Consider the following 13,801-nt stretch of genomic DNA (forward strand, 5'->3'; position numbering starts at 1 on the left):
ACATACAATTATGAAATATTTCAGATAACAAATCAGCTCAGCAATAAGGGAATAAGAACAGACATTTCTGAGGAAAGGGGAAAAAAATCGTCCCGTGTTCTGTCATCTGAAACTGTTTTTTATGAGTGCAGGGTGAAGGTCAAGGAGGTATCTTAACGCCATCAATCGTTTGGACAGTTACAAATGACCTTTCACTTTCCATAAGACATTCAATATTCGGAATTGGAGTGATACATTTTTCTGAGTTTAGAAAATGGAGAAATTGAAGCCCTTCGTAGCACGCAAGGTGCTGCTATGCTGGAATCTCATGAACGCTTCATTCACCCGCGCATTCTTTCTCGCTCCCCATTAACAAGGAACCGCTCTCCTTCTTCTTTTTTTTTTTTTTTTTTTTTTTACATGTGCTATATGTTTCACTACCAAGATGGCTGCCGTGCTGCTCATACCGAAAGCAGAGAACGTGTTTAAAGCTCACATGAAAAATGATTATATATATATATATATATATATATTTCACCTCCGGAAACTGTTATTGTGTTGTTTGTCATATCAAAAATGAAAGTGGGTTGGCTAGGTGCTCGAATACTGTATATCTGTTTTACCTTTGGCAATTAGGTGTGGAAAAGTTGTCATTGGCACAGTTCCAGTTGTTTCTATTGAAATGTTTTCTAAAATTTTGTTTTCCGTAGATACATGACAAAGAAAGCAAATGCGAAGCCTTACAGAAGGAACTATTAAAAGCTCAAAACCAGTACTCTGCATGTTATGATGAGGTAATCAATTTTAATTGCCTGTTTTGTATTAACCTTTGCTATTTATTTCCTTACTGCTTGGCAGTGCAAGTACCTAAAATATACATCTATAATTAGGGATCCTGTTGTGATTGTTTATGGTTTCTGTTACCTTTTGTAATGTCTCCATGATGTGTGCCAAACATAAAAACCATTTTCCCTTCTGTTTCCAAACAGCCAAAACGGCACATTTTTTTCTGTTCATAATAATGGGAGCAGAACAGACCAGAAAACCTTTTTTCTTCTGTGAAAGTTTTTATTTTTTTTATTATGGTTGTATGTGACTGTTTTAACAAGGCATGCTTTCACTAGAACAATGGCTTATAGCGCAAAAAACATACATGTTGTTCAGACCCTGCATAGGTGGAATCTATTATTTATTGTGGCTTGAAATATTTATATATAGCTGAAATCTACAATAAATGACTTGCTAGTTAGAAATGAAGTATGCGTTAAGGGAGACATTGATGCTTCAAAGAAGAACCCTGGTCTAAGTTATATAGTTGGTTCCAAATGAAGAGCTGAAAAAAAATGCCAATTAAACTATTACCTCCTTTAGCCTAGATTCACATTGGAGCAATTTGTCATGCGATTTGAGAGATCAAATCACATGACAAGTCGCAGCCTATTGGAAGCAATGGCACTGTTTCAATTGGTGCGACACTGATTTTGCGGTGCCGCACCGATTTGCAAAAGTAGTTCCTGCACTACTTTTGCCAATTTCAGGTGCGATTTCAATGGATATCTATGCATGAAGCCACACAAATGTCTATCAAGTAGCAGCTGAAATCGCGCTGACATTGCTACATTGAAATCACGCTACTTCAAGCTACTTTGGTTTATACTGTGTTTCCAAACAATGCTAAAGTACCAAGCTACTTTATTGTAACATGCATGTTGGTGGGTAAACAAATGTTTATTGAGGTATGACATTAACTGTATATCCGAAGCACGGTTGTTCTTTCTGTAGCCAGTCCTTGAGCTACATGTTCTTCCCTTTCCCTTAGATAGTACAATAATTGGCTAGCGGACTGTGAGATTTTGCATTTGCAGGAAGAACTACCTATCTTGGCTGCTTAACCAATATCCATATTTATAGGAAAGGGTGATGTAGGTCTTTAAATGATCTCACATACCAGGCAGAAAATGTTTGCCAACCCCCATACAAGAAAAGTACAAACAAGAGAAAAGTAGTAATTCAGTTGTGGTGATAAAACGAAAACCTAAACACTGTTGACACTGGGGGTTCTGGTACTTGCTACGATGACAGTAGGAGCGTCAAGGGGGGAACTGCAAGGTAAGTATCAAGGATTAAAGTGGATGTAAACCCAAAATTGATGTCACAATGTAGAGAATAAGATTTCCTATCATCTGTGCCCAGTCTTGCCACATTGTTCAGTGAAAATTAACAGACTTCCAGATAAAAACCTGTCTAAATAAAAAGTCCTTTCGGTCCCCTTGCTTCGAGTGACATACATTACCTCTCACAATGAACTGTGGATCACCCCTCATATTATGATAAACAGTCAGGAATGTGCATTTGTCCAAGCTAGTGCACAAGATATGTAAAAACCCTGTCACTCGAAGCAAGGGGACGGAAAGGACTTTTTATTTAGACAGGTTTTTATCTGGAAGTCTGTTAATTTTCACTGAACAATAAAAGTGGATTGTTCAGAGCTGGATTAACTCTGTGTGGCAAGACTGGGCACAGATGATAGGATTTTTTTGGGGTTTACACCCACTTTAAGGAAAGGGGGACTTCTTACCTAATGACAATCACTGGTTTAAATCTGCCAGATTTTACCTGACCAATAGAATTTCCCCCCCTCACATGGAGAAGATGTGGGCCTCATGCCTTTATTAGGGTGCCCTAGGTTTTGGTGATCTTGGGCTTTTTGTGTTGTGAGCTAGGGTAATGTTTCAAAAGGTGTCCTCTAGGGAAAGCCATATTCAAGAATCTTATCCTAACTAATGACCATACATTCTGTCTACTTGTCTGTACACTGAGAAAGTAGTCTGATTTCTGCTGAAATTGAGCTACCAGGGTCTATTTGCTTAAAAGACGGCATTTTAAGCAGTGCTGCAGCCACAGCCACATTAAAATGGTCAAAATGAAGACACTTCTTCAGTAGTGGGCAGCTCTCTGTATCATGCAAAGACACAGCAGGAAATCAGCAGAAATCAGGGAGTCCCCCGCTTAGACAGTTGTTACTGGAACAGGTGTCCACTTCGAAAGGTTTCCTTCCTATTTTGGTTTTGGAGGCAACTGTAACAGGTTGCATCTCCCCAGCAGGGACACAGGCAGCAATAAAAACTTGATGGGGCTTCAATACTCCCAAGATGGCCAATCTTGATGAACAAACTAATATGCAAGCCGTGGGTGGCCCTGTTGACACCACTTCTCACAACATCTTTCAATTTGAGGATCAAAAGAGCTTGGTGGAAAACTGTTGACCGAACAGTGATTTCAGGCAGTCGGTTGCAGCCACTGTTTGCATATTCTGACAGCCCCAGGTGTCTGCTGTCAGAATACAGTACTCTTGCTGTGCTTAGATATACTTTAGGGATGCACCTACATCACAGATATGGAATGAAATGTGACTGTAGAAGGCTCTGAATCCCCAAAAAATGCAGGCAGTCTGAGATGGTATTCATTTTAAAAGAAAACATGCATGCAGCATTGACCCAAGCAAACAGCTGTTAAGGCAGTGTCTATGCTTAATTCTATGTGCAGGCTTCTTGTGAATATTCAAGAGACAAGCAGCCTTTTGCTTCAATTTGCTGCATTTCCTATGGAGCATTAAACTCTACATTGGGGGAACATAATGTGAAGATGGGACAGCAGTGTTTGAAATGAACCTTGTATTTATCTGTTTTACATCCAGCTGCTCCACCGGGAGAAACTTTTACATAAATTTAAGGAAGAAAATATTCAGCTGACAGAGCAAATCATGCAGCAGTCCCAGGACATTTCCAAGATGAGTGAAGAAAGGAAGAGGCTGGAGCTAAAACTGGCAGTTGTCACCGAGAGACATAAAACTGCACAACAAGAGGTGTGTGTGTGCATGTGTTACAATACATTTTGCTGTCTTCTTCCTAGAGTGCCTTCTCTTGTCAATTACATGTTAAGAGAATATAACGAGGCATGTCATTTGCTTTATTGTAACCCCTGCTCTCCACAAATGACAACCAAGTATGCGTCATTACTTTTAAAAGTAATGTAACTCATTTTTCTTTTGTGTTGTTTTTTTTTTCCCCTGTCCGTTTGTTGCTAGACTGGTCTTTGATGAATAAAAAAAAAGAAAGAAAATAAGATATGCTTAATGGGAGAAAGCAAATGCTGTTTAGGCATTGTACTGGGATATGTATTTTGTTCAAATGCTGGCACACAGATGTATCCTATTATTTAACAATACGTATTCAGATACTTTGATGATCCACCCTTCACTTGCTGTGCATATCGGCTACTCTGTGGGTTAAAATCAGAACCAAAAGTAAAATAAAAACGAATAGAAAGATAAAATAACAAAAGCAGCTATATTCTAGAGTTTTTCCAGACAATTAATGTTGTCAGTCTGATGGCCAGCATCATTCAATCCCCTTCCTCCATACCTGGGTCATCCTAGACCCACCCCAGCCTGTGACTGGACAGTGAAAGGAGAAGCAGCACAGTAATAAGCTCATCTCACTGTCACTCTGCTCTCTGCTCATTAACATGATCCTTCTCAGTTCCTGAATTGATTGGTTCTATGTATTGCTTATGTCACTCACACCCCAGCTCTGCTGCATAGGGGAACTGCAAGAGGCCGATACCAAATCAAATTTAATTCCTTATAGTGCTTGCATCTAAGAAAAAGAAATGCATCCAATAATATATTAATGATTACAGACCTGCATTAATTTTTGTCTTTTATATCTGCCTAAACTTTAACTTTAAAACAGTAGTATAGTCCTGTGTCAGCCTGCCCCCAAGATTTGCTGATGTCTGCAGTCACACATCTTACACAGACTATTGTAGGACTGCACTGCTAACTATTGTGTCACACTGCATTCAGGCTCACAGTGTGATTACCCTTAAGTGTAGCTCAAATAAAAAACAAATAAACAAATCTGGAGCTTTTAAGAGCCTGGATGGGTTAGAACCTCAGAAGTGGCAGATAGTACTAAAACCCAACAGAGGCTGTAACCCCGACCAGCACCACTAAAACAAAAGTGTCTTTATTGCTGCATATGACCCCATTGGAGAGATTTATTTTCACTTATTATTTTCATGACCACCATCACTTGGATAGGAAGAGAGGAAAGTCCTTTTCCACAGGAATATGGATAGCAATTGAACCTTTCCCGGGCTTTCAAAAATTGGGTGGAGGTCTAAATTAAAGTGGAATTTCAGTCAAACGCTAACTTTGCTTAAATCTACTCCCACCATCATTCTAAGCCTATTCTCTCTATCCTGTAAAAGAAAGATCTGTATACTTCTCTATTCTGAGGGTGCTTTGATCCAGTCACATAATCAAGTCCCAGCGTTTGCTTCAATGAGGAGGAGAGATCCCTGACAAGGGCTGCAGAGCCTGGGCAATGACGTCACCCATAGGCTTACTTTGAGGCATCTGTTGGATGTCCCTCATCTACACTGAAGCCTGTGCTGGGACTCGATCATGTGACTGGACCGGAGCACCCTCAAAATAGGTAAGTATACAGATTTTTCCTTTCGCTGGGTAGATAGACTAGGCTTAGAATGGTAGTGGGAGTAGATTTAGGTACTGAGGTTGTGATAAGTTGGGCTGGAGGAAAACAAATTATTAATTGTATAAGCAAAAAATGTTATGGGAACAAGGGAGCAAGAATACATATTTGAGTAATACTGAAAAGATGTACCCTGAGGTTGGCGAGATGAGTAAAACAATATTTATATGCAGTAACTGAACAGTTTTTTGATGAATTATAGACCTTAGCTATTTTATAGCTAAAGTCTATAAATAAACAGTTTGGAAACCTTATCAATTGCTTCTTTGTCCTTCCTAAGGAGATTCAACCTCTCCTGTAGACAACTGTCACTAAAACAGAAAGCCATGGGAAATCCTATTTTGCAGGTAAATATTACAATGAGAACACTTGTTCTAGTGACAGCAGTCTGAAAGGAGAGTTTGTCTTGCACTTCTTGTTCCATCCAGGAAGTGAAGGAAAAGTCTTCTCAACTGGACACTAGGTTTTCCCTACTGTAGCCAAAACCAAAAAAAATAAAAGGTTTGGCTATATATACACTTTAATGCCTCAAAATTAACTCTTAGAAATATAGGGGCACCTATGTTTTATGGTCCAGCAGTGTCATTATATGCATGCTTTTGATCAGTTTGTAATGTTAACCTAGACAGAAGGGTGCTGGTTGTCTGTTAGGACTAGTGTCTATAAACGTGGTCCACAAATTATTTCTTGGCCTCAGCTTAGCCTGAAGTGGACTGACAATGTTAAGTTGTTGGTGCTAATTTATAAAGAAAATATGTAGGAAAGAAAAAGTTCAACTTCAAGAGGTAAAAAGCCAAAAATTACAACCCAAGAAATCACAGAAATCCATCTTTTTTTCAGAGTCCTCAGTCCCATTAACAGAAACCACTGTGGCGAGTGAATAAAGTAGTACTTTCATATTCAGCTGCCTTCCCAAATTATTAAAAATAAACCTAGGTCCTCGAAATTTCTGTAAAAGCTGTAGGTTGGACAATCCGTTCAAAGCTGTTAAATTCTAAATGTAATATTCATAAACAGTCGTGATAATTTCATTGCTGTAAATTTTTTCCCCAACATTGTGCTACCAGCAAGGCGTACATAGGTTCCAAATATGGACAGTTTAATGAAGAACTTAGGAGGCAGCAACTAAACTCTACAATCCAACTCTACTGCCTCAGGTGGCATGGATATCTGTCTCCTTAAGCCCTGTACACACAGGCCAGAATCTCGTCAGGAAAAAACCCTTGTTTTTCCTGACGAGATTCTTCACAAGAATCTCTTGCCGCCCGAGTGTACACACTCTCCTTTCAAAAGAACCGTGGTTCTCTTGAAAGGCAAGAAGGCGGTGACATCATTGTGTACGACGAGCATGCGCTCGTCACATTCAATGCCGTCACCGCCATCTTGCTGCACCCTACCTATGCCTAGGAAGCTACCGCACATGCGTCAAATTCATTTCGAGCATGCACAGGTTTCCACGGCGACAGGTAGTATACACACTCTCGGGTTTCTCGGCAGGAAAACTGCAGAGAATCATGACGTCTAGATTCTGGGCAGTTTTCTTGTCAAACCTGAAAGCCTCGTACACATGCTCGGTATACTGGGCAAGAAAGCTCTGCCAGCAGTTTTCTTGCTGGTTCTTACCAAGTAAACCAAGTGTGTGTACGAGGCTTCATATTTTTTTCTTCCTTGTGTTTCTCAGAGCAACCAACAAATCTAGGAGTAAATTTTATAAAAGTTGACTAATAAAGAAGTTGATTTCAGTTTTCTGCTTCTTTAAAGTGGTTGTAAACCTTCCTTTTTTTTTTTTAAGAAAAATCACAAACATGCCTATACTTACCTGCTCTGTGCAATGGTTTGGATCCTCCTCTTCTGGGATCCCCTGCTGGCACTCCTGGCCCCTCCTCTTTTATCGGGTGTGCCCAGGGAAAGCCGATTTCCCCGGGGTCACCTGTGCGGGCTCGCTCCCAAGTTAATTGACAGACAGCACTCCCATGTCACAGGATTTGGATCTATCCAATGAGGAGAGAGACGGCAGCTGGAGCCACTGCGCTCATGCACATCGCTGGATTGTATTGGGCTCAGGTAAGAAAAAAGAAGGGGTCTGGGGTGCAGCTGCAGCATAGAAGGTTTTTCACCTTAATGCATAGAATTCATTAAGGTGAAAAACCTTAAAGCTTTAGAACCACTTTTATAGAACATGGGGCTGATGTGTCCTGTAGTGATGTAGTAGTAGGAAACAAACACAGGCACCTGACACACCTAGAAGTGTAGAATACCGAAGAGGTAGGAGACATTTTGAGGGTTGATTTGCTAAAACTGAAGAGTTAAAAATCTAGTGCAGCTCTGCATAGAATCCAGTCGGCTTCCATTTTTCTTTTTTAAAGCTTAAAGCAGAGGTCCGCCTAAAAAACAAATATTAAAAGCCAGCAGCTACAAATACTGCAGCTGCTGACTTTTAATAAAGGGACAGCGAGGACGATCAATCGCTCGGCTCTTGGCTTCCCCCGCCGCCATCCTTGGTGAGGGAATCAGGAAATGAAGCCCTGCGGTTTCACTTCCCGGTTCCCTACTGCGCATGTGCGAGTCACGCTGTCTCTCCTCACTGGTCCCCGCTATCTTCTAGGACCTGTGTGTTTCCCAGAAGACAGCGGGGGAGGACAGTGTAGGCGCTGGACATGACATAGGTCACTGCGATCACTGCAGTGATCTATGTCAGGAAGTGGGAGAAAATACCTGTATTATACAGGTATCTGCTCCCCCTCCCCCTGAAAGGTGCCAAATGTGACACCGGAGGGGGGGAGGGTTCTGAAAAGTGGAAGTTCCATTTTTGGGTGGAACTCCACTTTAATTGAACAAGCTGAAATAGAAGCTGTTGGCTACCAAGCAAAAGTGCACCAGATTTTGCACTCTCCAGTTTTACACCCCGGCTTTGAAGTCGAGCTACTTCAGCTTGATTTCAGCTATTCCAATGCTGCCAGTCATCGTGATTTCATGTGCGGGCATCTGTGCGACCTCAGGCACAGATGTCTATGCAGTTGCACATGAAATTGCCAAAAATAGTGCAGAAACCTTTTTCAAATGGGTGCTAGTCGTAGTTGCTCCGATTTGAAATGTTCCATAGGCACAAATAGGGTGCGTCATGTGAGTTTAAAGCGGAGGTTCACCCTAAAACATGTATATACCATTCCATCCAGCATACCGCCGACATGTACAGTATGCTGTTTTTTGTGTCGCTGTACATACCCTCGTATAGCTATTTCCCCCCCCCCCCCGGTTTCCGGGTAGTGCCTCCCGCGGGAGTGGGCGTTCCTATTCAGAGACCAAGTGATTGTTGTGATGACAAAAACTTTCCCACGGCGCATAATGCGCGTCACCAGTTTCCGGAAGAAGCCAGACTGCGAGTCGGCTCCATACGGCGCCTGCGCACCGACGTTCGGCTTCTTTCGGAAACTGGTGACGCGCATAATGCGCCGGGGGGGAAGCTTTTGTCATCACCTTCTTCACTTGCGTCATCCTTCGATTTTGCTTTTAAATGTACTTATTTCTTCTGAGAAATTTTCACTTCCTGTTTTTCTGTCTGTAACTCCACACAGTAATGCAAGGCTTTCTCCCTGGTTTGGAGAAAGCCTCTTGAGGGGGAGGGGGCGAGCAGGAGTGTCAGGACACTCTCTACTTTACAGATAGAGAAAGGAGCTGTGTGTTAGTGGGCATCCTGACACCCCTGCTCGCCCCCTCAAGAGGCTTTCTCCACACCAGGGAGAAAGCCTCACATTGCTGTGAGGATTTCTCAGAAGAAATAAGGACATTTAAAAGCAAAATCGAAGGATGAGGTAAGTGAAGGAGGACTGCACTACGGTAAAGGAACCTATTTAGGGAATTTTTATTTTTTACCTTTACAACCCCTTTAATGCCCCAATGTCCAATGGACCTTTTCTATCGGAATATCCGATCGTGTGTAGCCCCATCGGAGTTTTTTCATCGGAAATTCCGATGAATTCAATCGGAGTTTAGATATAGAACATGTTCCATATTTTTCCGATGGAATTCCAATGTGATTTGGCCGGGCAAAAGCCAGATCGTGTGTATGCGGCATTACTCTAGTTTTTATAAATTCTTCTCAATAGATTGTACTCAACTGCTCCTTTATATGTTAAAGCAATTTTAACTTCTAGCAAAGTACGGGACTTTAGATGTTTATAAATGGCTTTTTATAGAAGTTAACTTGAGTTTTAGGTTTATGGCCCTGTACACAGAGGTGATAGGTTTTCTTTCCTATTGGGCCCCTAAAAGTAGCTATTTTACCATTCTATGTAGGGGTTAAGTGTGACTGGTTTAGCTCCAGCGGCACTTTTATATAAAAGCACGCTGGTAGACCTATAACTCAGTAATGGCCTTTGTGCGGAATATCCAAAGAAACATATGTTGAAAGGAACCAGCAAGAGAAAGAAATGACACAAAAAGGTTGAATGCACAATGCCTTGTCTTGCTCAAGTTAGTTTTGAATGAAGTTAGTTATTCATTCCGGTGTCTTAACTCTCGCTCATTGTCCATCTGTGTTTCATTTTGATATTTTTCTTTTTTGTAGGTTAATAACAGAGATCAAATCATTTTACAACTTAAAACAGACTTGAAAACATCACAGGAGAAATATTTTGGCTCTCAAGAAGAAGTAAGTACTTTGAGAGTTTAGACTGAAATGTCTGTTCACAGATCATTCTTCAGTATACCGAGCTGTTGGTAAGATGGAAATGTTCAGCCTATTACCTACTATTTCATGCTTACTCTGTGCACTTACACGTCAGATCAGTCTCAAGAGGTGGGAATTAAAGTATATTTTATCCCAAGACCAAAAATGTAATATATTGCTGGTCCTAGATGTGGTGGCCATATTCGTTTTTATTTTGGGCTTTTTTATCTCCTTGGGATCCTGCCAGTAACGAACATCAACAAAGTCACAATATTCGCTTTCCTCCCATTCACACTGGTGCAAATTTGACAGTTCCAAACTGCATGACAAGTCGCACCCTATTGTCGGCAATGGAACCGCTCAAATTGGTGCAACTCCGTCTTTGCGGACCCACACAGATTTGAAAAAAAGGTTCCTGCGCTATTTTTGACGATTTCAGGTGTGACTTGCATAGACATCTGTGCATGAAGTTTCACAGATGTCAAGCAAGTTGCACCTGAAACCGCACTGGCCTGCGGCTTAGAAATCATGCTACTTCATCTGAAGTATCACAATTTCAAAGTCATGTTCAGTGTGAAAGGGGGCTTACGGTACAACATCTATGAGCAAAAGTGCTGCCATTCTAGAACAGGAAGTACACTATGTTGCCAAAAGTATTGGGACACCTGCCTTTACCTGCACATTACCTTTAATGGCATCCCAGTCTTGGTCTGTAGGGTTCAATATTGAGTTGGCCCACCCTTTGCAGCTATAACAGCTTCAACTCTTCTGGGAAGGCTGTCCACAAGGTTTAGTAGTGTGTCTATGAGAATACGTGACCATTATTCCAGAAGTGCATTTGTGAGGTCAGGCACTGATGATGGACGATGAGGCCTGGCTCACAGTCTCCACTCTAATTCATCCCAAAGGTGTTCTGTGGGGTTGATGTCAGGACTCTGTGCAGGCCAGTCAAGTCCTCCACCCCAAACTCACTCATCCATGTCTTTATGGACCTTGCTCTGGTCCAATTCACTTGGTGGAGGGGCGATCATGGTGTGGGGTTCTTTTTCAGGGGTTGGGCTTGGCCCCTTAGTTCCTCTTAATGCATCCGCATACCAAGACATTTTGGACAATTTCATGCTCCCAACTTTGTGGGAACACTTTTGGGATGGCCCCTTCCTGTTCCAACATGACTGCACACCAGTACACAAAGCAAGGTCCATAAAGACATGGGTGAACTGTTTCCACAAAGTTGTGAGCATGAAATTGTTCAAAATGTCCTGGTATGCTGATGCCTTAAGAGTTCCCTTCACTGGAACTAAGGGCCAAGCCCAACCCCTGAAAAAAAAAAACCCACACCATAATTCCCCCTCCACCAAATTAATTAGACCAGTGCACAAAGCACCAGTCTTAATAGGAAAGGCCATCAACTCCATGTCCATATCCAAATCTAAACATTTATTCGTACATTTAAAAAGATACAAGGGCTGATACGTTTTGGCACACCTCCTTGGTCACAGCTGTGACCAAGGTGTTGTGCCGAAACGCGTCAGTATTGTACCTTTCTATATGTGCCAATAAACGTTTACATTTGGATATGGAAATAGAGTTGCCAGATTTTTCTATTTTGACTGTTGCCTAAGTGTTGTCAGGAGGCCACAACAGCCTGAGTACCCTAGCGTGTACTCTTCCATACTCAAGAGACTCCCTTGGTGAAAGCGCTGCATTCCTTTTCATTTATCAAGTGCACAAAGCAAGGTCCATAAAGACACGGATGAGCGAGTTTGACGTGGAGGAACTTGAATGACTTCAACCCGAAAGAACACCTTTGGGATGAATTAGAGCGGAAATTGCAGCCAGGCCTTCTCGTCCAACATCAGTGCCTGATCTCACAAATGCGCTTCTGGAAGAATGGTCAAACATTCCCATAGACACACTCCTAAACCTTGTGGACAACCTTCCCAAAAGAATTGAAGTTGTTATAGCTGCAAAGGGTGGGCAAACTTCATATTGAGCCCTACGGACTAAGACTGGGATGCCATTAAATTGAATGTGTGTGTGTGTACACCCAGGCGTCCCAATACTTTTAGCAATATAGTGTATGTTAGGAATACAAAATACTGTGACGTGAGACTCATCTCATATGGTGTACTGTAATTTAGAAGCGAAATAAGCAAGGCAGATGCCACTGCATGAGATAATTTGGGGGGGGGTCCCCACACTGTTTTTTTTTTTTTCTTCTCAATTTGTGTTCAAAGCTGCAATTCAGAAGCATTACCATAGAAAACAATCAGCCTGGAATTCGCATCTGAACCCCACCACAGTGCTCAGAAAACACACAGGACTCTTTAAAATTGCACTACTGTTTTACATGTCATGCGAATCGGATGTGGTATAAAATGGAAAACAAACAGAATTTTTTTATTGTATTCTGAAATATCCAAACAGATTATCTATCTATTTTGTTTTACTCTTTAAAGAATCTTTATTGATTGACCATGTAAGTTTCAATCATGTTCTCCTTCTACATCATTTTTACATCTGTGTAAACCCTTGGTACAAATCTGTGTTTCATAAGACCATGCAACGCATGTAGCCATTGCAAGCACATTAGTTTAAGTCAATCAGCATTGCTTCTATTTTTCAAGTCCAACTGTTTAAAAATATTTCGTAATTTACAGATAAGCTAATCAGCTAGCGTTTAAAAAAAACCTCACCATAGTTCAGGAATTTGTCTGCTGAGATGTGGGGTTGGCATTACATTTTAGGAACCTTCGGGATCAAGGACTGATGTGACTGGTCTTTGTGCTGTGGAATTTCAGTGCTACATGAATGAATAAAATGTGACGAATAAATAAAGGGAGAAAAAGATAAAAATAAATAACAAACATCGTCAGGTAGTATACATTTTACTGCCGGTATTTGTTCAGGCAGGTGTTCTTTAAATGTTTCTGATTTTGGGATTCCTTTCAGTCACTGATGACCCATCTTGTGCCCATCACACAGTGTTGAACAATAAATTATTTTCAATTCAAAAGAGAAAGTTGGCAAATGCATAAGTCATCCGGTTTAATTCAGTGAAAGGCAGAATCTGACCTTGTTGCATAGTAACAATCCAAATGATGAATATGTGCTGTCACAATGGGATGGTGCTGCTTATTATTGGAAATATTCTATTAAATTAATGAAAATTATACAATCCGAGTTTTCCTGTTTGTGGTGTTATAATGCTGACTAGGGCATCAGGTGCAGCGTTATATAGTTTTTTTTTTTTTTTTTTTTTTTAAATAGAATCAATCTATACAATGCCTTCAAGCTGAATATGCAGTTTAAAGGTGACCATGGATCCTTAATTATTTTACTACCCTTTTATTTGACACCTCTAAAAAGAAACATGGTGGGGTTACTCATATAGCTTTGTCTTTCGTTAAAAGATGGTATGCTTGAATGGGGTGGGTTTATGTGAAGATGGATTGTTTTTTTTTCTTTAGCCATGAATTAGTGCCTTTAGCCATGAATTAGTGCACCACTTTATGAATGCAAATTAATTTGACTTTTTCCTCCCAATGGAACAATGGGTCACTTTAGGGTTTGCTCATGCAGATGTCATTGCCCT

The 13,801-nt window shown here is 41.0% G+C and overlaps 1 protein-coding gene across 1 annotated transcript in view; it reads left to right on the forward strand.

Annotated features, from left to right (window-relative positions):
* LOC120941176 (polyamine-modulated factor 1-binding protein 1-like) overlaps positions 1-13,801 on the forward strand; it is a 512,202-nt gene that overhangs the window by 77,930 nt on the left and 420,471 nt on the right. The window contains exons 3-5 of the mRNA XM_040354465.1: positions 690-773; positions 3,677-3,844; positions 10,105-10,188. Of these exons, the coding sequence (XP_040210399.1) occupies positions 690-773; positions 3,677-3,844; positions 10,105-10,188 (336 nt within the window). The remainder of the gene's footprint in view (positions 1-689; positions 774-3,676; positions 3,845-10,104; positions 10,189-13,801) is intronic.

This window comes from Rana temporaria, chromosome 5, assembly GCF_905171775.1.
Source record: "Rana temporaria chromosome 5, aRanTem1.1, whole genome shotgun sequence".
NCBI classification, from domain to species: Eukaryota; Metazoa; Chordata; class Amphibia; order Anura; family Ranidae; genus Rana; species Rana temporaria.